The 21,336-nt window shown below is 44.2% G+C and overlaps 1 protein-coding gene across 3 annotated transcripts in view; it reads right to left on the bottom strand.

Moving 5' to 3' along the window:
• The window catches only part of LOC109925458 (hydroxylysine kinase-like), a 75,484-nt gene that overhangs the window by 14,913 nt on the left and 39,235 nt on the right, over positions 1-21,336 (bottom strand). For all 3 annotated transcript variants that reach the window (XM_048617275.1, XM_048617273.1, XM_048617274.1), the window contains exon 3: positions 10,916-11,160. In XM_048617275.1, the coding sequence (XP_048473232.1) occupies positions 10,916-10,930 (15 nt within the window). In that variant the 5' untranslated portion in view covers positions 10,931-11,160. The remainder of the gene's footprint in view (positions 1-10,915; positions 11,161-21,336) is intronic.

Consider the following 21,336-nt stretch of genomic DNA (forward strand, 5'->3'; position numbering starts at 1 on the left):
CAGACGACATGTCCATCCTGGGCCTCCTGCAGTGCCACAACGATGCCACCCGAAGGTTGCAGGAACAGCAACTCATATTCCGCTTGGGAACCCTGCAGCCCAATGGTATCAATGTGGATTTCACAAGTTTCAAAATCTCCCCTCCCCCCACCACATCCCAAAACCAGTCCAGCCCGTCCCTGCCTCCCTAACCTGTTCTTCCTCCCACCTATCCCCTCCTCCCACCTCAAGCCGCACCTCCATCTCCTACCGACCAACCTCATCCCGCCCCCTTGACCTGTCCGTCCTCCCTGGACTGACCTATCCCCTTCCTAACTCCCTACATACACTCACCTTTACTGGCTCCATCCCCGCCTCTTCGACCTGTTTGTTTCCTCCCCACCTATCCTCTCCTCTATCCCTCTTCTATCCACCTCCCACTCCCTCCCTATTTATTTCAAAACCCCCTTCCCCTCCCCCTTTTCTGATGAAGGGTCTAGGCCCGAAACGTCAGCCTCTCTGCTCCTATGATGCTGCTTGGCCTGCTGTGTTCATCCAGCCCTGCACCTTGTTGTCTCACCACATAAACACATGGCTACAAGAGCAGGTCAGAGGTTAGGAATACTGCGGTGAGTTACACATCTGTTCACCCCCAAAGCCTGTTCAAGGCACAAGTTGGGAGTGTGATGGAACACTCCCCACTTGCTTGGATGGGTGCAGCCCCAACAACACTCACGAAGCTTGACACCATTCAGGACAAAGCAGCTCCCGCTTGATTGGCACTACACCCACAAACATTCACTCCCTCCACCACCAACGCTCAGTTGCAGAAGTGTGTACTATCTGCAAGATGCACTGCAGAAATTCACCAAAGATCCACAGACAACGCATTGCAAACCTACGACCACTTCCATCTAGAAGGGCAGCAGATATATGGGAACACCACCATCTTAAAATTCCTCTCCAAGCCACTCACCATCCTGACTTGGAAATATATAGCCATTCCTTCACTGTCGCTGGGTCAGAATCCTGGAATCTCCTCCCTAATGGCAATGTGGGTCAACCCACAGCAGATGGATTGCAGCGGTTCAAGAAGGCAGCTCACCATCACCTTCTCAAGGGCATGTAGGGATGGGCAAGAAATGCTGGCCAGCAATGCCCACATCCCACACATGAATAAAAAATTAAGTGGGAAATTAAGAAGCAGATTTGTAAGGAGATCTTAGTTATCTGTAAGAATAATAGGGTTGTAATAGTGGGAGATTTTAACTTTCCAAACATAAGACTGGGATTGCCATAGTGTTAAGGGCTTGGATGGAAAGGAATTTGTTAAGTATGTAAAAGAAAATTTTCTTATTTAGTATGTGGATGTATCTACCAGAGAAGAAGCAAAACCTGACTTTCCCTTGAGAAATAAGGCAGGGCAAGTGACTGAGGTATTGGTGGGGGAGCGCTTTGGGGCCAGTGATCACAATTCCAGTTTTAAAATAGTTATCGAAAAGAATAGACCTGATTTAAAATTTAAAGTTCCAAACTGGAGGAAGGTCAATTTTGACAGTATTAGGCAAGAATTTTCAAAAGTTGATTGGAGCACCTAATCGCAGATAAAAGGATGGCTGAAAAGTGGGAGGCTTTTTAAAATGAGAAAACGAGTATGTGAAGGGCAAGGCCGGTAGGTGTAGGGCATACTGGGTGACGAGAGAAATTGAGGTTCTGGTCAAGAAAAAGAAGAAAGTATATGTCAGGTATAAACAGCTGGGATCGAGTGAATCCCTAGAGGAGTATAATGGCAGTAGAACTTTACTCAAGGGGGAAATCAGGAGGGTAAAAAGGGGACATGAGATAGCACTGGAAAATAGGGTTAAGGAGAATTGAAAGAGATTTTACAAGTGCCATTAAGGACTGAAGAGTAACTGGGGAGAGAATAGCACCCCTTAAAGATCAATAGAGCCTTCTGTATGCAGAACCGCAGCAGATGGGTAAGATATTAAATGAATATTTCACGTCAGTTTTTACTGTGGAGAAGGATATGAAAGCTGCAGAACTTGGAGAAATAAACTGAGATATCTTGAAAAGTGTCAATATTATAGAGGGGGAGGTGCTGGATGTCTTAAAACCTATAAAAGTGGATAAATCCCCATGACCGGATCAGGTATATCCTAGAACTTTGTTGGAAGCGAGGGAAGTGATTGCTAGGTCCCTTGCTGAGATATTTGTATCATCAATAGAAATGGATGAGGACCTGGATGACTGGAGATTGGATTATGTTATGCCATTATTTAGAAAGGTGGTAAGGAAAAGCCAGGGAACTATAGACCGGTGAGCCTGAAGTCAGTAGTGGGTAAGTTGTTGGAGGGGATTCTGAGGGACAGGATTTATATGTATTTGGAAAGGCAAGGACTGATCAGGGATTGTCAACATGGCTTTGTGCATGGGAAATTATCTCTCACTAACTTGATTAAATTTTTTGAAGAAGTGACAAGATTCATGAAGGCAGAATGGTAAATGTTGTCTGTATGGACTTCAGCAAGGCATTTGACAAGGTTCCGCATGGTAGACTGGTTAGCAAGGTTAGATTATATGGAATACAGGGAGAGCTAGCCATTTGGATACAAAATTGGCTTGAAGGTAGGAGACATAGAGTGGTGGTGGAGGGTGCTTTTTGGACGGGAGCCCTGTGACAAATGGTGTGTTGCAAGAATCGGTGCTGAGTCCATTGCTGTTCATCATTTATATAAATTTGATGTGAACATAGCAGGTATGGTTAGTAAATTTGCAGATGACACCAAAATTGGTGGTGTAGAAGTTTATTTCAGAGTACAACGGGACCTTGATCAGGTGGGCCAATGGGCCAAGGAGTGGCAGATGGAGTTTAATTTAGATAAATGTGAGATGCTGCATTTTGGAAAAGCAAATCATGGCAGGACTTATACATTTAATGGTAAGGTCCTGGGAAGTGTTGCCGAACAAAGAGACCTTGGGGTGCAGGTTCATTGTTCCTGAAATGTGGAGTCCCAGGTAGACAGGGAGGTGAAGAAGTCATTTGGTATAAGAACATAGAACATAGAACAGTACAGCACAATACAGGCCCTTCGGCCAACGATGTTGTGCCGACCTATTATCCTACTAAGACCAATCTACCCTGCATGCCCTATATTTTACTATCCTCCATGTGCCTATCCAAGAGTCGTTTAAAAGTCTCTAAAGTATCTGACTCCACTACCACTGCTGGCAGCGCATTCCACACGCCCACCACTCTCTGTGTGAAGAACCTACCTCTGACATCTCCCCTATACCTTCCTCCAATCACCTTAAAATTATGCCCCCTCGTAATAGTCATTTCCGCCCTGGGAAAAAGTCTCTGACTATCCACTCTATCAATGCCTCTCATCATCTTGTAAACCTCTATCAAGTCACCTCTCATCCTCCTTCGCTCCAATGAAAAGAGCCCTAGCTCCCTCAACCTTTCCTCATAAGACCTGCCCTCCAGTCCACGCAGCATCCTGGTAAATCTCCTCTACACCCTCCCTAAAGCTTCCACATCTTTCCTATGATGAGGTGACCAGAACTGAACACAATATTCCAAGTGTGGTCTAACCAGCATTTTATAGAGCTGCAGCATAACCTCACAGCTCTTAAACTCAATTTCCCTGCCAATGAAAGCCAACTGACCATATGTCTTCTTTACAACCCTATCAACTTGGGTAGCAACTTTGAGGGATCTATGGACGTGGACCCCAAGATCCCTCTGTTCCTCCACACTGCCGAGAATCCTGCCATTAACCCTGTATTCTGCATTCAAATTCGACCTTCCAAAATGAATCACTTTACACTTTTCTGGGTTGAATTCCATCTGCCACTTCTTTGCCCATCTCTGCATTCTGTCAATGTCCCGTTGCAAGCTACAACAGCCTTCCACACTGTCCACAACTCCATCAACCTTCGTGTCATCTGCAAACTTACTAACCCAGCCTTCCACTTCCTCATCCAAGTCATTTATAAAGATCACAACGAGCAGAGGTCCCAGAACAGATCCCTGTGGAACACCACTGGTCACCGAGCTCCAGGCTGAATACTTTCCATCTACTACCACCCTCTGTCTTCTATTGGACAGCCAGTTTTGTATCCAGACAGCCAAATTTCCCTGAATCCCATGCCTCCTTACTTTCTGAATGAGCCTACCATGTGGAAACTTATCAAATGCCTTGCTAAAATCCATATACACCACATCCACTGCTCTACCTTTATCGATGTGTTTTGTCACATCCTCAAAGAATTCAGTAAGGCTTTTGAGGCATGACCTGCCCCTCACAAAGCCATGCTGACTATTTCTAATCTAACTGTGCTTTTCCAAATAAACATAAATACTATCCCTCAGAATCCTCTCCAATAATTTGCACACCATAGAAGTAAGACTGACTGGTCTGTAATTTCTAGGATTATCCCTATTCCCTTTCTTGAACAAGGGAGTGACATTTGCTACCCTCCAATCTTCTGGTACTACTCCAGTGGACAGTGAGGACGCAAAGATCATTGCCAAAGGGGCAGCAATCTCTTCCCTCGCTTCCCGTAGTAACCTAGGGTATATCCCGTCTGGCCCAGGGGACTTATCTATCCTCATGTTTTTCAAAATTTCTAGCACATCCTCCTTCCGAACATCAACCAGTTCGAGCATATCTGCGTGTTTCATGCTGTCCTCACAAATGTCAATACTTATCTTTATTGGTCAGTGCATTGAGTGTAGGAGTTGGGATGTCAAGTTGTGGCTGTACAGGACATTGGTTAGGCAGTTTTGGAATACTGCATTCAATTCTGGTCTCCCTGCTATAGGAAAGATATTGTTAAACTTGAAAAGCCTTTAGAAAAGATTTACAAGGATGTTGCCAGAGGTGAAGGTTTTAAACTATAGGGAGAGGCCGAATAGGCTGGGGCTATTTTCCCTGGAGCTTTGGAGGCTGAGGGGTGACAGCAGAGGTTTATAAAATCATGAGGGGCATAGATAGGGTGAACAGCCACGGTCTTTTCCCCAGGGTAGGGGAGCCCAAAACTAGGGGGCATAGGTTTAAGGTGAGAGGGGCAAGATTTAAAAAGGACATAAAGGGCAACTGATATACATACAGGGTGGTGTGTGCATGGAATGAGCTGCCAAAGGAGGTGATTACAACATTTAAAAAGCATCTGGATGGCTACATGAAAAGGAAGGATTTAGAGTGACAAAAACATAATTTGCTGTAACAGCTCAGCAGGTCTGGCAGCATCTGTGAAGAAAAAAACAGAGTTAACATTTCAGACTTGAGGAAGGGTCACTGGACCCAAAATGTCAACTCTAATTTTTTCTTCACTGATGCTGCCAGACGAGCTGAGCTTTTCCAGCAACTTCTGTTTTTGTTCCTGGTTTACAGCATCTGCAGTTCTTTTCGTTTTTATTAAGGGTTTTGAGGGATATGAGCTAAATGTTGACAAATGGGCCTAGATAAATTTAGGATATCTGGTCTGCATGGACGAGTTGGACCAAATGGTGTGTTTCCGTGCTGTATATCTCTATGCCTCTATGTATTGATCATGCTGTGGTTTCTGGCTTGGAAAGAGTTAATAAACAACAGCTCTTGGTGACCAAGGCTTATGAGAAGTTTGTCGTTACTTGGCTTATAATCGGGAGTGAAAGGTCCTTGAAGCTTTGAAGAGGAAGAGAGACCTGGTGTCGACCTGCATCCTGAGCTGAACCAGAAAGTAAGAGCCGTAGCATGCCCATGAACTCACTGCCCTACTTTAACACTTAAAGTCCCGACACTTAAACAACCAATTCAAGATTATTAGTTAAACAAATGTGATAAATTTGCACTTGCTAGAAGCTACATATATTAACATGCAGTTCCTGCCTTCCGCAGGCAAAAGGAACATGTCCAGGCAATACATCTTCTCAAATTAAACAAAAGCATGGGCACAACAGTAACATGGAGCAATCTCCATGACAATGCCTCAACTAAGCGGTGTTGACTTTCCAACTAATCAGCACCCTTTTCTCATTTAGTATAAAGTATTATTCTCCTTATTGCTCATTTTATGATCCAGGATTCAAAAATGGTTATTAATGCCATACCTGAGTTGGGTTTTGCTGATTTCTTGCATGCGTTAATGGTGCTCAGTGGTAATTCTGTTGAAACAAGGAACCAGAGGCTCCAGATTGCACTCTTTGAGGTCCACACCTCATTTAGAGTCATAGAGATGTAAAGCATGGAAACTGACCCTTCAGTCCAACTAATTCTTGCCAATCAGACATCATAGAAACATAGAAAATAGGTGCAGGAGTAGGCCATTTGGCCCTTCGAGCCTGCACCAAATTCAATACAATCATAGCTGATCATGCAATCTCAGTATCCCATCCCACCCTTTCCCCATACCCCTTGATCCCTTTCCCCATACCCCTTGATCCCTTTAGCTGCAAGGGCCACATCCAGCTGTCTGTTGAATATATCTAATGAACTGGCCCCAACAACTTCCTGTGGGTGAGAATTCCACAAGTTCACAAATGTCTGTGTGAAGAAATTCTTCCTCATCTCAGTCCTGAATGGCTTACCCCTCATTCTTAGACTGTGGCCCCTAGTTCTGGACATTCCCAACATTGGGAACATTCTTCCCTCATCTAGCCCATCCAGTCCCATCAAGATTTTATATGTTTCTATGAGATTGCCTCCTCATTCTTCTAAATTTCAACAAATACAAGCCCAGTCTTTCCTCATATGTCAGTCCTGCCATCCCAGGAATCAGTCTGATGAACCTTTGCTGGACTTCCTCAGCAGCAAGAATGCCCTGCCTCAGACTAGGAGACCAAAACTGCACACAATACTCAAGGTGTGGCTCACCAAGGCCCTGTATAACTGCAGCAAGACATCCCTACTCCTATACTCAAGTCCTCCTTTTATGAAGGCCAGCATGCCATTAGCTTTCCTCACCACCTGCTGCACCTGCATGTCAACCTTCAGCAACTGTTCCACCATGACATGCAGGTCTTGTTGCACCTCACCTTTTCCTAAACTGCCACCATTCAGATAATAATCTATCTTCCTGTTTTTGTCACCAGTGGATAACCTCACATTTATCCACATTATATTGCATTTGCCAAGCATTGGTCCCCTCAGCCAGTCTGTCCAATTCACCCTGCAGCCTCTTAGCATCCTCCTCACAGCACACACTGTGCCCCAGCTTAGTGTCATCTGCAAATTTGGAGATATTGCATTAAATTACTTTATTTAAATTGTTAATATATATTGTGAGCAGCCGGTGTCCCAGCACTGAACCCTGCGCACTGCCTGCCACTCTGAAAAGGACCCGTTTATTCCAACTCTCTGTGTACTGGCTGCCAGCCAGTTCTCTATCCCTGTCAATATATTACCTCCGATACCATGAGCTTTAATTATGCTTACTAACCTCTTCTGTGGGACCTTGTCAAAAGCTTTTTGAAAGTCCAGATACACAACATCTACTGATTCACCCTTGTCCACTCTACTGGTCACATCCTCAAAAAATTCCTGAATATTTGTCAAACATGATTTCCCTTTAGCGAATCCATGCTGACTGATTCTGTCACTTGCTTTCCAATTGCTCAGTTATTATGTTCTTAATAATTGACTCCAGCATTTTCCCCATCACTGATGTCAGGCTAACCAGCCTATAATTCCCCATTTTCTCTCTCCCTCCTTATTTTAAAGAGCGGTGTTACGTTAGCTACCCTCCAGTCTATTGGAACTCTTTCAGAGTCTACAGAATGCTGGAAAATGATGACCAATGCATCCGCTATTTCTAGGGCTACTTCCTTTAGTACTCTGGAATGCAGAGCATCAGGCCTTGGGGGCCTATTGGGTTTTAATTCCATCAACTTCCCCAATACCATTTCCTGACTAATAAGGATTTCTCTCAGTTCCCCTTTTATGCTTGACCCTCTGTCCCTAGCATTTCCTGAAGGTTATTTGTGTCCTCCCTAGTGAAGACAGATCTAAAGTAGTTGTTCAACTGGTCTGCCACCTCTTTGTTGTCCATTATGAATTCACCTGATTCTAACTGCAAGGAACCTACATGTGTCTTCATCAGTAGTTTTCTCTTCACATATCTATAGAAGCTTTTGCAGTCAGTTTTTATATTTTCTGCAAGCTTACTTTCATATTCTATTTTCCCCTTCTGAATTAAACCCTTTGTCTTCCTCTGCTGAATTTAAATTTCTCCCAGTCCTCAGATTTGCTGCTTTTTCTGGCTAATTTATATGCCTCCTCTTTGGCTTTAACACTATCATTGATTTCCCTTGTTTTACCCTTATGCCAGACAGGGATTTACAATTGTTGACGTTATCCATGTGAACTTTAACCATCAACCCCTTAAGTGTCTTTGGCCAGTTTATCCTAGCCAATGCATGCCTCATACCATCAAAGTTAGTCTTCTTTAAGTTCAGGACCGTAGTTTCAGATTTAATTGTGTAACTCTCCAACTTAATGGAGAATTCTACCATATTATAGTCACTGTTCCCCAAAGGGTCTTGCACTACAATGTTGCTAATTAATCCTCTCTCATTACACAATGCTCATTACACAATATCCTAAATTAATCTAGGCCCATTTGCCAGCATTTGGCCCATATCCCTCTAAACCCTTCCTATTCATGTCCCCATTCAGATGCCTTTTAAATGTTGTAATTGTAGCAGCCTCCACCAATTCCTCTGGCAGTTCATTCCACACACATACCATCCTCTGTGTAAAAAAGTTGCCACTTAGGTCCCTTTTAAATCTTTCCCCTCTCACCTTAAGCCTGTGCCCTCTGGTTTTGAATTCCCCTATCCTGGAGAAAAGACCTTGACTGTTCACCCTATCCGTGTCCCTCATGCTTTTATAAGCTTCTATAAAGTCACCCCTCAGCCTCTGTTGCTTGTGCAAACATCAAAGTTATTTCATACTAATGGCACATGAAGACATGGATTTGGGCTTTTCAAGTTTAGGCAACAGTGATGATTATGCCTTAGACTTAGAGCTGCTGCTTTGCAATGATTTCCTAGGTGCCAAGGTTTATCAGGCTGATTCCTGGAATGGTAGTACTGACATAAGAAGGATCAGTTACAACTACATTCATTTGACTTTAGAAGAATTAGGGGGAGTCCCACAGAAAACTATACAATTCTAACACGACAGGACTGGGTAGATGCAAGAAGATGTTCCTGATGACCAGCAAGTCCAGAACCAGGGGACACAAACTAAGGAAATGGGGTAGGCCATTTAGGACTGAGCTGAAGAGAAATTTCTTCACCCAGAGAGTGGTGAGCCTGTGGGATTGTCTGCTGATGAAAGTGGTTGAGGCCAAAACATTGAATGTTTTCAAGAAGGAGTTAGATCCAGTTCTTAGAAATAAAGGGTTCAAAGATTCATACAGCACATAAAAGGCCCTTCAGCCCATTGAGTCTGCACTGACATAACTTACACTAAAGGTGAGCTAATCTCAATTTCCTGCACTTGTCCCATATTCTTGAATGTTATGATATTTAAAGCATTCATCCAAATATTTTTTTAAAGGTTGTAAGGTTAAGGTAAAGGGTCTGGGAAGAAATTGGGAACAAGGTATTGAGTTGGATGATCAACTATGATCATATTGAATAATGGAGCAGGCTCAAAGGGCTGAATGGCCTACTCCCACTCCCATTTTCTATATTTCTATCATAGAGTATAAAACAGACATGAACATAGACTGCAGCTCACCGCCACTTTCTCAAGGGCCATTAAAGATAGCCAAGCATCCTTGTTCTAGCCAATAATGGCCACATCTCCTAAATAAATAAATATAAAGTATACAAACCACAGGAACAAGCCTTGGCTCAACAAGCTCCTGCTAGCAGTTATGCTCCACTTAAGCCTCTTTTAATCTCTCCTCATCTAAATTCACCATGAGAACCCTTCTTCCTCATGTGTTTATCCAGCTTCCCCTTAAATATCATGGATTCAATTACCAGCATGCTTGCACATCAGCACAGAGCAATCTGGGTGGTGTTGATCACAGTGGGGTGGATAGAGGCCAGGGTGTGCTCGGTCCTGAATATATGGTGTGCCCAGTTGGCAGAAATGGTCAGCAACAGAAAGGAGGCCCTCAAAGAATAAATTGCCCAGATGGTAAGCTACAGTGTGTTCCCAGATCAGCAGAGGCAGACATAAGGATCGATCAAGTCCAGCTCAGCACTTCTGCTCAATCAGGTGCAGCTGTGGTAGAGGGAGGCCATTGGGCCAGGGACAACAGCAGCTAGAATTGTAACAGTACCAGGCAGCAGAAAGTCCAGTTGCTCAGAATGTTGACAACCAGGGGTCAATGGTATAGTCAGCACTGGCATCAGGAGCTGCAGAAATCTGTGAATATTGGAGTCTAGCTGAGGACATCATGGGGTTAATTCTTCACATATATCAGCTTCTCCATGATGACATGCAGCCCAAGCATTGGGAAGCAATCCAATGATGGCATTGAGTTCCACTGAGGGCCCCACTGCAGACATGCGTGAACATCACCACTGTCCACTCACAAATCATTTACAGAGGTGACGTACAAATGAATTTGTGAAATCCCGAGAGCTCGGGACTCCCTGCCCTTGTTGGATCCCCACAGGCTGCAAGGGACATTGACTGCACAGTTCCATTCACTAACGTAAAGAGCTTTCATTCCTTGAATGTAGAGCTAATCTCTGATTAACAGAAACAAATCCTTTAGGTGTGTGCTGACTATTTCACATGGTGAGTGAAATGACTACATAAGCGCTCTCAGTGGCAAGTCGGGTTGTGCAATATATGAACACATATCTCCAAACATCTCTCTTTTCATAAATAAAACAAAGTATGCACTATCATTCATCATTATAAGTTACTATAAATGGTCCATAAAGAAAATGATCATTCATGAAGAAAACTGTTAATCTTACCTTTGCTGCTTTCATCTGTCTCTGCAGATGCACATTGCACACTGTGTTTTAAATCATGCAGGATTTCTCATGTTGTTGGTTGTTCAGCCAGCATCAATGTATTTCTGCCTGAACTTCCTTCATAGACAAATGTCATTCCTGTGGTGAGTGCTATTGATCCCTTTTCATTGTTGGGGAATGATGGACCTCTGGAACTGATGGTTATTGTGTACTCTGCGTAGTTGGTGTTACCGCTTATCAGCTGTCTACAGTAAAGGAATAGCTGTACATAAATATCTGTGATTATACCAATATAGCTGATTGTTCACAATTTCTGCATACAATTGAGATGACCACTTCTCAGGTGTCCCAAGTTGCCATGCTGCTAACTCGTGTTGATAGCTTTGAATTCTGACTGGTAACTCTGCTCTGGAAATGACTTTGCAGTTTAAATTGAAATTTGGTTTTCTGTGCATAATATTTCCGGCTTCAGTCATTTTTAAGCTGTTTGAAGAGCAGTTTGAATGCAGTGTGACATCAGTCGCATCAGACTGAATGACTTTCTATGGTTTCAATCAGTATGTTCCTTTACTCTAGGATTGCCTCGTACATCTCCTGACAGACCGCTTTAGGGAGCTGAATGCAATCAGGATCATCCGGGGTGCAGAGAACATAATTGATAAGAGCTGTAGTGAAGTGGTCACTCCTAAAGTGCAGGCTGCAGGGAGCTGGGTGACCACCAGAAGAGGTAAGGGTGGCAAGGCAGATAGTACAGGGTTCCCCTGTAGCCATTCCCCTCAATAACAGGTATTCCGCTTTGGATACTGTTGATGGGGAGTGTTACCTTTCAGGGGCTAGCAGCAGCAGCACAGTCAGGTCAGTGGCACTGTGACTGGCTCTGAGGCTCAGAGGGAAAGGGTACAGTCAGACAGAGCAAGACTGATAGGAGGCTCAGTTGTGAGGGGGACAGACAGGAGATTCTGTCGCTGCAGAAGAGACACCAGGATGGTGTGTTGCCTCCTGGGTGTCATGGTCAAGGATGTCTCTGAGCGGTTGCAGAACATTCTCAAGGGGGAGGGTGAACAGCCAGAGGTCCTTGTGCATATCGGTACAAATGATATAAGTAGGCAAAGAGATGGGGTCCTGTGAAATGAGTCTAAGGAGTTAGGTAAGAAGTTAAAAAGCAGCATCTCAAGGGTAGTGATCTCCGGATTGCTCCCAATGCCACGCACCAGCGAGAATAGAAATAGAAAGATAGAGCAGATGAATGCATGGCTGAGGAGCTGGTGTAGGGGGCAGAGTTTTCAGTTCTTGGATCATTGGGATCTCTTCCAGGGTTCCAGTACAGGAATAGCTGTACATAAATATCTGTGATTATAACAATATAGCTGATTGTTCACAATTTCTGCATACAATTGAGATGACCAGGGTAGAGGGAACTTGTACAAGAGGGACGGGTTGCACTTGAACCGGAGGGATTCCGGTATCCTCACGGGGAATGTTACCTGGGAGGGTTTAAACCAGTTTAGTGGTGGGTGTGGAGGGGGGTGGGACTCTGAATAAGAGAGGGGCCATCAAGAAATCGGGGGAAAATACATTAGCCATCGAGAGTAAGTTTACTTTTCAGGATAGCCAGGGGCACAGTAAAAGGAGAGAAAAGGCTTCTGGTTTAAAGTGCATTTATGTCAAAGTATGACGCCTGACTGGAAAGGCAGATGAGCTCAGAGCATGGATTGGCTCTGAGGACTGGGATATTATAGTCATAACAGAAACATGACTGACAGAAGGGCAGGACTGGCAGCTCAGTGTTCCAGGATACAGAAGCTACAGGCGGGACAGAAGTACAAGTAAGCGAGGAGCGGGAGCTGCCCTTTTGATAAGGAAGGACATTACAACAGTGCTTAGAGAGGATATTCTTAAGGGGTCATCAAATGAGGCCATACGGTTAGATCTTAGAAACAAGAAGGGGATGGTCACTCAGTTGGGACTGTATCATAGACCCCCAAATAGCCAGCGGGTACTAGAGGAGCAGATGTGTGGAGAGATTGCAGATACCTGTATGAATAATAGAGCAGTATTGGTTGGAGATTTTAACTTCCCCTGCATTGACTGGGCTACCCAGGGTGTGAAAGGCCCGGATGGGATGGAATTTGTCAAATGTGTCCAAGAAAGTTTCCTAAATCAATATGTAGAGGCCCTACTAGGGAGATGTAACAGTGGACCTCTTCTTAGGAAATGAGGTCAGGCAAGTGAGTGAAGTGTCAGTCGGAGTCCAGTGACGATAACTCTCTTAGTTATTGAAAAAGATAGGACAGGTCCACAAGTTAAGGTGCTAAACTGGAGCAGGGCCAATTTTGGGGCCATTAGACAGGCTGTAGCAGAGGTCAATTGGGTGCGTCTGTTTGAAGGAAAAGGAATGACTGGCAAATGAGAGGCTTTTAAAACTGTGGTATCAAGAGTCCAGGGACAGTAAGTCATTGTTAGGATGAAGGGAAAAGCTGGCAGGTTTAGGAATCCCTGGCTGACGAGGGATATTGAGGCCCTGGTCAGGAAAAAGAAGAATGCACACATTGGGTTTAAGCTATCGGGCTCAAGTGAATTCCTAGATGACTATAAAAAGTGTACGAGCACTCTTAAGAGATAAATCTAAAGAGCAAAAAGAGGGTACGAGATGGATCAGGCAGATATTGTTTAAGATAATCCCAAGAGGTTCTATAGCTATACTAAGAGTAAAAGGGTGGCTAGGGAGAGAATAGGTCCCCTTAAAAATCAGCATGGCTGTCTATGTGTGGAGCTACAGGAGGTGGGGGAGATTTTTAATGAATATTTGTCGTCAGTGTTTACTGAGGAGAGAATCATGGATGCTAAGGAAATAAGGGAAACAAGTGGGGATGCTTTGGATTGCAGACACATGATCAGAAAGGAAGTGTAGTGCAGTTTTAATGCACACTGAGGTGGATAAATTCTCTGGGGCTGATTAAGTCCATCCTTGGACATTGTGGTAGACGAGGGAAGAAATTGTACAGGCCCTTTTTTGCAGAGATTTTTGCTTCATCTTTAGCCACTGGTGAGGTTCCAGAAGACTGGAGGGTGGCTAACGTTGTACCATTGTTTAAGAAAGTTAGCAAAGACAAGCCAGGGAGCTACAGGCCAGTGAGACCGACATCAGTGGTAGGCAAGTTATTGGAGCAGATACTGAGGGACAGGATCAACCGACATTTGGATAGTCAAGGTCTGATTAGGGATAGTCAGCATGGATACGTGCGCAGGAAGTCATGTCTGGTAAATTTTTCAGAGTTTTTCAAAGAGGTAACCAAGAGGAGAGATGAGGGTAGGGCAATGGGTGTTGTCTATATGGACTTTAGTAAGGCCTTTGACAAGGTCCTGCACAGCAGGCTGGTCATGAAGGTTAGATCCCATAGGATCAATGGAGCGCTATTTGGATTCAAAATTGTCTCAATGTAAGGAGCAGAAGGTGATCGTTGAAAGTTGTTTCTTGGACTGGAGGCCTGTGACTAGTGGTGTACACAGGGATCGGTGCTGGGACCTTTGTGATTTGTTATTTACATAAATGATCTCGATGTGAATGTACAAGGCATGATTAATAAGTTTGCAGATGATATAAAATTAGGAGCTATTGTTGATAGCGAAGAAGGTTATCAAAAATTACAGAGGGATCTTGATCAGATGGGGAAATGGACTGAGGATTTGCAAATGCAAATCAATACAGATAAGTGTGAGATGTTGCACTTTGGAAAGTCAAATCAAGGTAGGACTTATACAGCAAATGGTAAGGTCCTGAGGAGTGTTGTGGAACAGAGGGATCTAGGAGTACAAGTACATAGTTTGTGGAAAATAGTATCACAGAGTGGACAGGGTGGTGAAGAAGGCATTTGGCACGCTGGTCTTCATTGATTGACGCATTGAGTATAGGAATTGGGATGTTATGTTACAATTGTATAAGCCGTTGGTGAGGCCACACTTAGAGTATTGTGTACAGTTTTGGCCACCCTGTTTTAGGAAAGACATAGTTAAACTGGAAAGTGTGCAAAGATGATTCACGAGAATGTTGCCAGGACTAGTAGGCCTGAGTTATAGGGAGAGGTTGGCCAGGATAGGATTTTATTCCTTGGAACGTAGGAGAATGAAGGGTGACTTTAGTGAGGTGTATTAAATCATGAGGGGCATAGATAGGATGAATGCATACAATCTTTTTACCAGGGATGGGGAACTGAAAACTAGAGGGTATAGGTTTAAGGTGAGAGGGGAAAGATTTAAGAAGGACCTGAGGGGCAACTTCTTCACGCAGAGAGTGGTGTATATATGGAATGGGCTGCCAGAGAAAGTTGTTGAGGCAGGTATAATAGCAACATTAAAAAAGATTTGAATAGGTATATGGATGAGAAGGGTTTAGAGCGACATGGACAAAATGCAAGCAGTTGGAATGGGCTGACAGGGCACCATGGTTAGTACGGACCTGTTTGGGCGGTAGGGCTTGTTTTCATACTGTATTACTCTATGACTCTAACTCAATGCTGGATTTGTCTGATTTCTTTATGATTTCTATGATAATGTTAGATCATAAGAAATAGGAAGAGGAGTAGGCCATTTGGCCCATCAGGCTTTCTCTGCCATTCAATAGGATTATGGTTGATTCAACATTTGTCATGTCCACTTTTCTGCCCTTTCCCCGTAATCCTTGATCCCCCCCACTGATCAAGAATCTATCCATCTCAGCCTTAATTATCCACAAAGGGGCAGCACGGTGGCTCAGTGTTTAGCACTGCTGCCTCACAACGCCAGGGACCTGGGTTTGATTCCACCCTTGGGCAACTGTCTGTGTGGAGTTTGCACATTCTCCCCGTGTCTGCGTGGGTTTCCTCCGGGTGCTCCGGTTTCCTCCCACAGTCCAAAGATGTGCAGGCTAGGTGGACTGGTCATGTTAAATTGCCCATAGTGTTCTGGGATGAGTAGATTAGGGAAGTATAGGGAGATGGGTTCTGGTTGGGATGCTCTGAGGGTCAGTGTGGACTTGTTGGGCTAAAGGGCCCATTTCCACACTGTAGGGATTCTATGATGATGACAAAGATTCTCCCCCCATAGTGGTCTGTAGCAAGGAGTTCCAAAAACTCACAACCCTCTGAGAGAAGAAATTCCTCCTTGTCTGAGTATAAAATTGGTGCCTTTTATTCTGAGACTATGCCCTCTATTCCTATACTCTCCAGTGAGGAGAAATATCCTTTCAGCATTTACTCTGCCCCTTAAGAATGCAATGTGATTTAATGAGATCACCTCTCATTCTTTGTACTCCAGTGAGTCCCAACTTGTTTATCCTTTGCTCATAAGACAATCTCTCCATATCAGCGATCATCCTAGTGAACCTTCCAGAAATCATAGGTTCTCCCCGACACCCCAACCCGCCCCCCACCCCTGCATCTAGTGTCAAGAAAACCTCAGAGTCCAAGGTGGATGCAGCCTCCATACCATTACTGTTGGAAGAGGAGGAAACTCCCCCAACACGCTCCGGATTCAAGAAACGGGCTACAGTGCAGTAACACGCTGCCCGTGTCAGAGTCCGAGTCAGAGGCATCGGATCTGGGGCAAAAACGTCACAAGAAAAGCTAAGAGAGAAAGACCAGGCCCATCAACATCCCCAGACCCGGTGGGGGGAGGTGGGATGAATGTAGCAATTGGAACCAGCTGGATCTTGTTGACTATGAGATCCTTGATTAGGGTTGTTAACCTGGACCAATCAGGAAAGTCCTGGCAGACCAAAATAAACGGGAGATTCAGAATCACCTCATTTCAGGGAACTGACTCCGAGCTGGATGGCCACAGCCATTGTACTGTGCACAACTGAATAAAGGGTGACTTGGTGATGGGATACCAGCCTCTGTGGCAGTTATTTCACTCCCAGATTACTGCTACACCTGTGTTCTAGCTTTCTATGTTTTGTGGACAAATATCTCCAAGGCCCATTGTGTTGCAGCTTTCTTTTGTTCTCCCTTCAAAATGAATAACTTCACATTTTTTCACATTATTTTCCATTTGCTAACTTCTTGCCCACTTACTTAACATATTAATATTTCTGTAAACTGGTGTATCCCTCTCTCAATGTGCCTTTTCACCTATTTTTCTGTTGTTACATTCACTTCCTTCCTCCAAGTCATTTAATATACCTTGTAAACTGTTGCACTCCCAGCACTGATCCCTGTGCAACACCATTGGTTACAGGTCACCAACCTGAAAAAAACCCCTTATTCCTACTCACTGTTTCCAGTGTGTTAGGGTGTACTGTGTTATTGTTGTCTACTTAGGGGCGGTACGGTGGCTCAGTGGTTAGCACTGCTGCCTCACAGCACCAGGAACCAGGGTTTGACTCCACCCTCGGGCGACTGTCTGTGCGGAGCTTGCACATTCTCCCCGTGTCTGCATGGGTTTCCTCCGGATGCTCCGGTTTCCTCCCACAGTCCAGACATGTGCAAGCTAGGTGGATTGGCCATGCTAAATTGCCCATAGTGTTCAGGGATGTGTAGACTGGCGGGATCGGTCTGGGTGGGATGTTCTGGGGGTTGGTGTGGACTTGTTGGGCCAGGGAGCCTATTTCCACACCGCGGGGATTCTGTGATCTGTGAAATTTAGTAGGCACCTGCAGGGATAGCCGCACCTTGACGCCAGGTTCTCTCTGACCTCTGTACAGTTGTGATGACTGTGGTGATGTCTCCCAGAATTCTGCTCTGATGAATCTCAGTTGCCCTCTGACTGGAGCACCCGTCAGAAACCCATGCAGACACGGGGAGAATGTGCAAACTCCACACAGACTCTCAAGGGTGGAATCGAACACAGGTCCCTGGCGCCGTGAGTCATCAGTGCTGCCCACTGTGCCACTTACCGCACTAAAACTCAATTCACCCCAGACAAGACTTGAACACACAATCCCTCTCTTAGGAGGCCAGTGCCTTATCCACTAGGCCACTGGGGCCAGTCAATTTCCTCTGTCTTTATTATCCTTTTAGTCCTCCTCTGCTGGATTCTGAATTTATTTCAGTGTTCAGGGCTATCACTGACTTTGGCCTCCTTATATACTTTTTCTTTCAATTTATTACTCTCCTTAACTTCCTTGGTTAGCTATGCTTGGTTTATCCCTCTCTAAGAATCTTTCTTCCCTATTGGTATGTATTTTTTTCTGAGAGGCATGAATTACCTCTTTAAATGTCTGCCACTGCTAACCTACTAATCTGCTAATCTATCTGCCCAGTCAGCTTTAGCTAACTATCCTCATTTCATTGTAATTCCCTTTATTTAAGTTAAACAGTTATTTCCAAACTCTAAGATAACAAGGTGTAGAGCTGGATGAACACAGCAGGCCAAGCAGCATCAGAGGAGCAGGAAGGCTGACATTTTGGGCCTAGACTCTTCTTCAGAAAATGAAGAGGGGTCTAGGCCCGAAATGTCAGCCTTCCTGCTCCTCTGATGCTGCTTGGCCTGCAGTGTTCATCCAGCTCTACACCCTGTTATCTCAGATTCTCCAGCATCTGCAGTTCCTACTACTTCTGAAATCATTTCCAAACTCTAGTTTCTCACATTCAAATTGAATATTAAATTCTATCATGTTGTGATCACTATTTCCTCAGGGATCTTCTACCCTGAGGTTATTTATTAAACCTGCCTTGTTACCCATTACCAAATCCTGGATAGCCTGCTTCCTGGTTGGCTCCATGACATATTACTCTAGGAAACCATCCCTCTCAAACCTCATCCCTCATGCCCATCCCAATGAATTCATTGAAGTAGCTACCCTTTCAACTTGACTGACCTGATCAATATAAAGATTGAAACCACCCATAGTTGTTGCTCTATTAGCTTTACATACTCCTTTTGTTTGTTAATTTATACCCTTTCCTACAGTGTGCCTATTGTTTGGAGGTCTCTATATAACTGTACCAATGTTTTCTTTCCCTTGCCGTTTTTCCCCTCCATCCAAAAGGACACTACATTATCCAAATCTAGATAATTTCTCACAACTGTCCTCATTTTATCTCTTATTAACAGCGCTACCCCACCACTTATTCTTCCCTCCTCACTTTCTAAAATGTCAAATATACCTGAATGTTAAGTTCCCAGTTCTGATCTCCTTGTAACCATGTCTCCGTAATGGCTGTAGGTTCATATTCATTTACATTGATTTGTGCTGTCAGTTGTGCTGTCAACTTGCTGAATGCTTTGTGCATTAAGATACAAAGCCTTCAGGCTTGACATTTTGTTATTTTATTCATCCTAACTTTACGTTGTACTGTGACGCTATTTATCTCTCACATTTGATTGTCTACCATTTCTGCATTTAATGATTTTTTTTCTTTTACTGCTATCTTAGATTCCCACCCCCATCCTATTCTAGTTTAAACCTGTATCAACCACACTAGCAAATACTTGGCCGAGGACATCAGTCCTGGCCCTGCCCAGCTACAACCTGTCCAGTTTGTCTTGATTCCACCTCCCCCAGAACTGGTCCCAACGTCCAAGGGACCCTTACACCATTTTTCCAGCCAAGTATTCAACTGATATAACCTGTTATTTCTACTTTGGCTAGCATGTGACACTGATAATAATCCTGAGAACACTACCTTTGAGGTCCTACTTTTCAACTTACTGCCTAACTCCCTGTATTCTGCTTTATGGACCTCATCCCTTTCTCTTACTTATGTCATTGGTTCTGTTGTATAATACGACCACTGTCTGCTACTCCTTCCCTTCCAGAATGTCCTGTAGCCTCTTTGAAACATCTTTGACCCGAACACCATCCTGGAGTTTCATTTGCAGCCACAGAAATGCCTATCTATTCCCCTTACAATTAAATCCCCTATATGTATTACATTCCCACACTTTCTCCTCCTCTCAGATGTAGTAGTGCTGACCTATGGTGCAACAAATGTAGATGTTACTGGTTTTCCCTGAAAGGCCATTCTCGCTGCCTCAGCCTTTTCCTTTGACTGGATAGAGTGTGGAAATGATGTGTGGTGCTGAATTTCCCAATTCTTTACAGAGTGAGAGAGTCATACAACACAGGAACAAACCCAGTTTGGTCAGCATGTCATCAGTCATGAGTGGTTCTTTGGCTTGTTTAACTTGATGTTTGTAGAAAGCACTTGCTAATGTGTTCCAATGGACTAGGCTCAATTCCTTAAACGCTTGCTTGGCTGTAGTTCAGCATCTCTTTGCTCAACTCCTTAGGGATAATGACTCCATTTCCTTTGTACAGGTTGCTACCTTGGGCAATCGCTTTGTCTTTGTTCACTTGATATGCTCTTATAGCAACTGGTGTGTCCTTGAACTTTCAGGTCATCCTCTTGTCACTAACTTCTGAAACTCTTGGAGAGTTGCATAGATTCTTTGATTTGAACAAGACACTTATCTTTAAATTTCAATGTCTTTGCTGGGTTGTTGGCACACTGAGCTATTGCTTCTTGTTGAATCTTGAAGAGTTCACACGCTGATTTAACGTCCTCAACTTTCTTCATAGGGAGTGCTGCTCTTGACAGGATGTCAGTCATACGCAGTGTGGAGCTGGAGGAAGACAGTAGGCCAGGCAGCATCAGAGGAGCAGGAAAGCTGACGTTTTGGGTCAGGACCCCTTTTCAGAAGAAGGATCCCAACCCGAAACATCAGCTTTCCTGCTCCTCTGATGCTGCCTGGCCAGCTGTGTTCATCCAGCTCCACACTGTGTTATCTCAGACTCCAGCATCAGCAGTTCTTACTATCTCTGTCAGTAATATGCATCTGCTCCTTGCCTTTATATATCACTTTCAAATGATATCTCTGTAAACTAAATTGTATCTTTTGCAGAAGCTATTGTGATTATCTTTTAGTTGCCCAGATTCTCAGAACTCAGCCAGATGCTTCAGTGCCATCATGTACTGATCACCACACGTCTTGTTGAACAGGTAAGTAGTTGAACACATCCTATTCATAAGCAGCATTCTTTCGTTTGTTTTCTTCTGCAAGGGCCTCCAAGATTCATACATAGCAGTGGCTTTCAGAACCAGAAGTAAATGCTGTGTTCCATGTCAGCAGGCTGATAGCCATATGGGGAATGTTGCAGTGGCTGCACAGCTTAAAGGGAATGTTGTTCATAAGTAACATTAGTGGGGAGTTTAAAATGTGCTTTCAAAGCCTTCAGAAATCCTCAGGTCTGGCTTTTCTGCTTCTCAGTGAGGGTCAAGTGTTCATTAAAGATTAGGATGCTCTTTCGCCAGCACTGACTCTTATTTGTTCAGCTGTCTTCAGTGTTATCAGTGTGATGTGAAAGGGTCTATCAAAGGTTTTGTAGATATCTGCAGATGAGTGAATGTCAATGCCACAGGGGTCTTCACATGGCTAGGAACATGATCTCCTATATCTGCCACCTCTTGCAGGAGGATCTACTGTCCTGGGATTTCGGAAAC

The sequence above is a fragment of the Rhincodon typus genome, chromosome 36 (genome assembly GCF_021869965.1).
Source record: "Rhincodon typus isolate 14 chromosome 36, sRhiTyp1.1, whole genome shotgun sequence".
Taxonomy (NCBI): Eukaryota; Metazoa; Chordata; class Chondrichthyes; order Orectolobiformes; family Rhincodontidae; genus Rhincodon; species Rhincodon typus.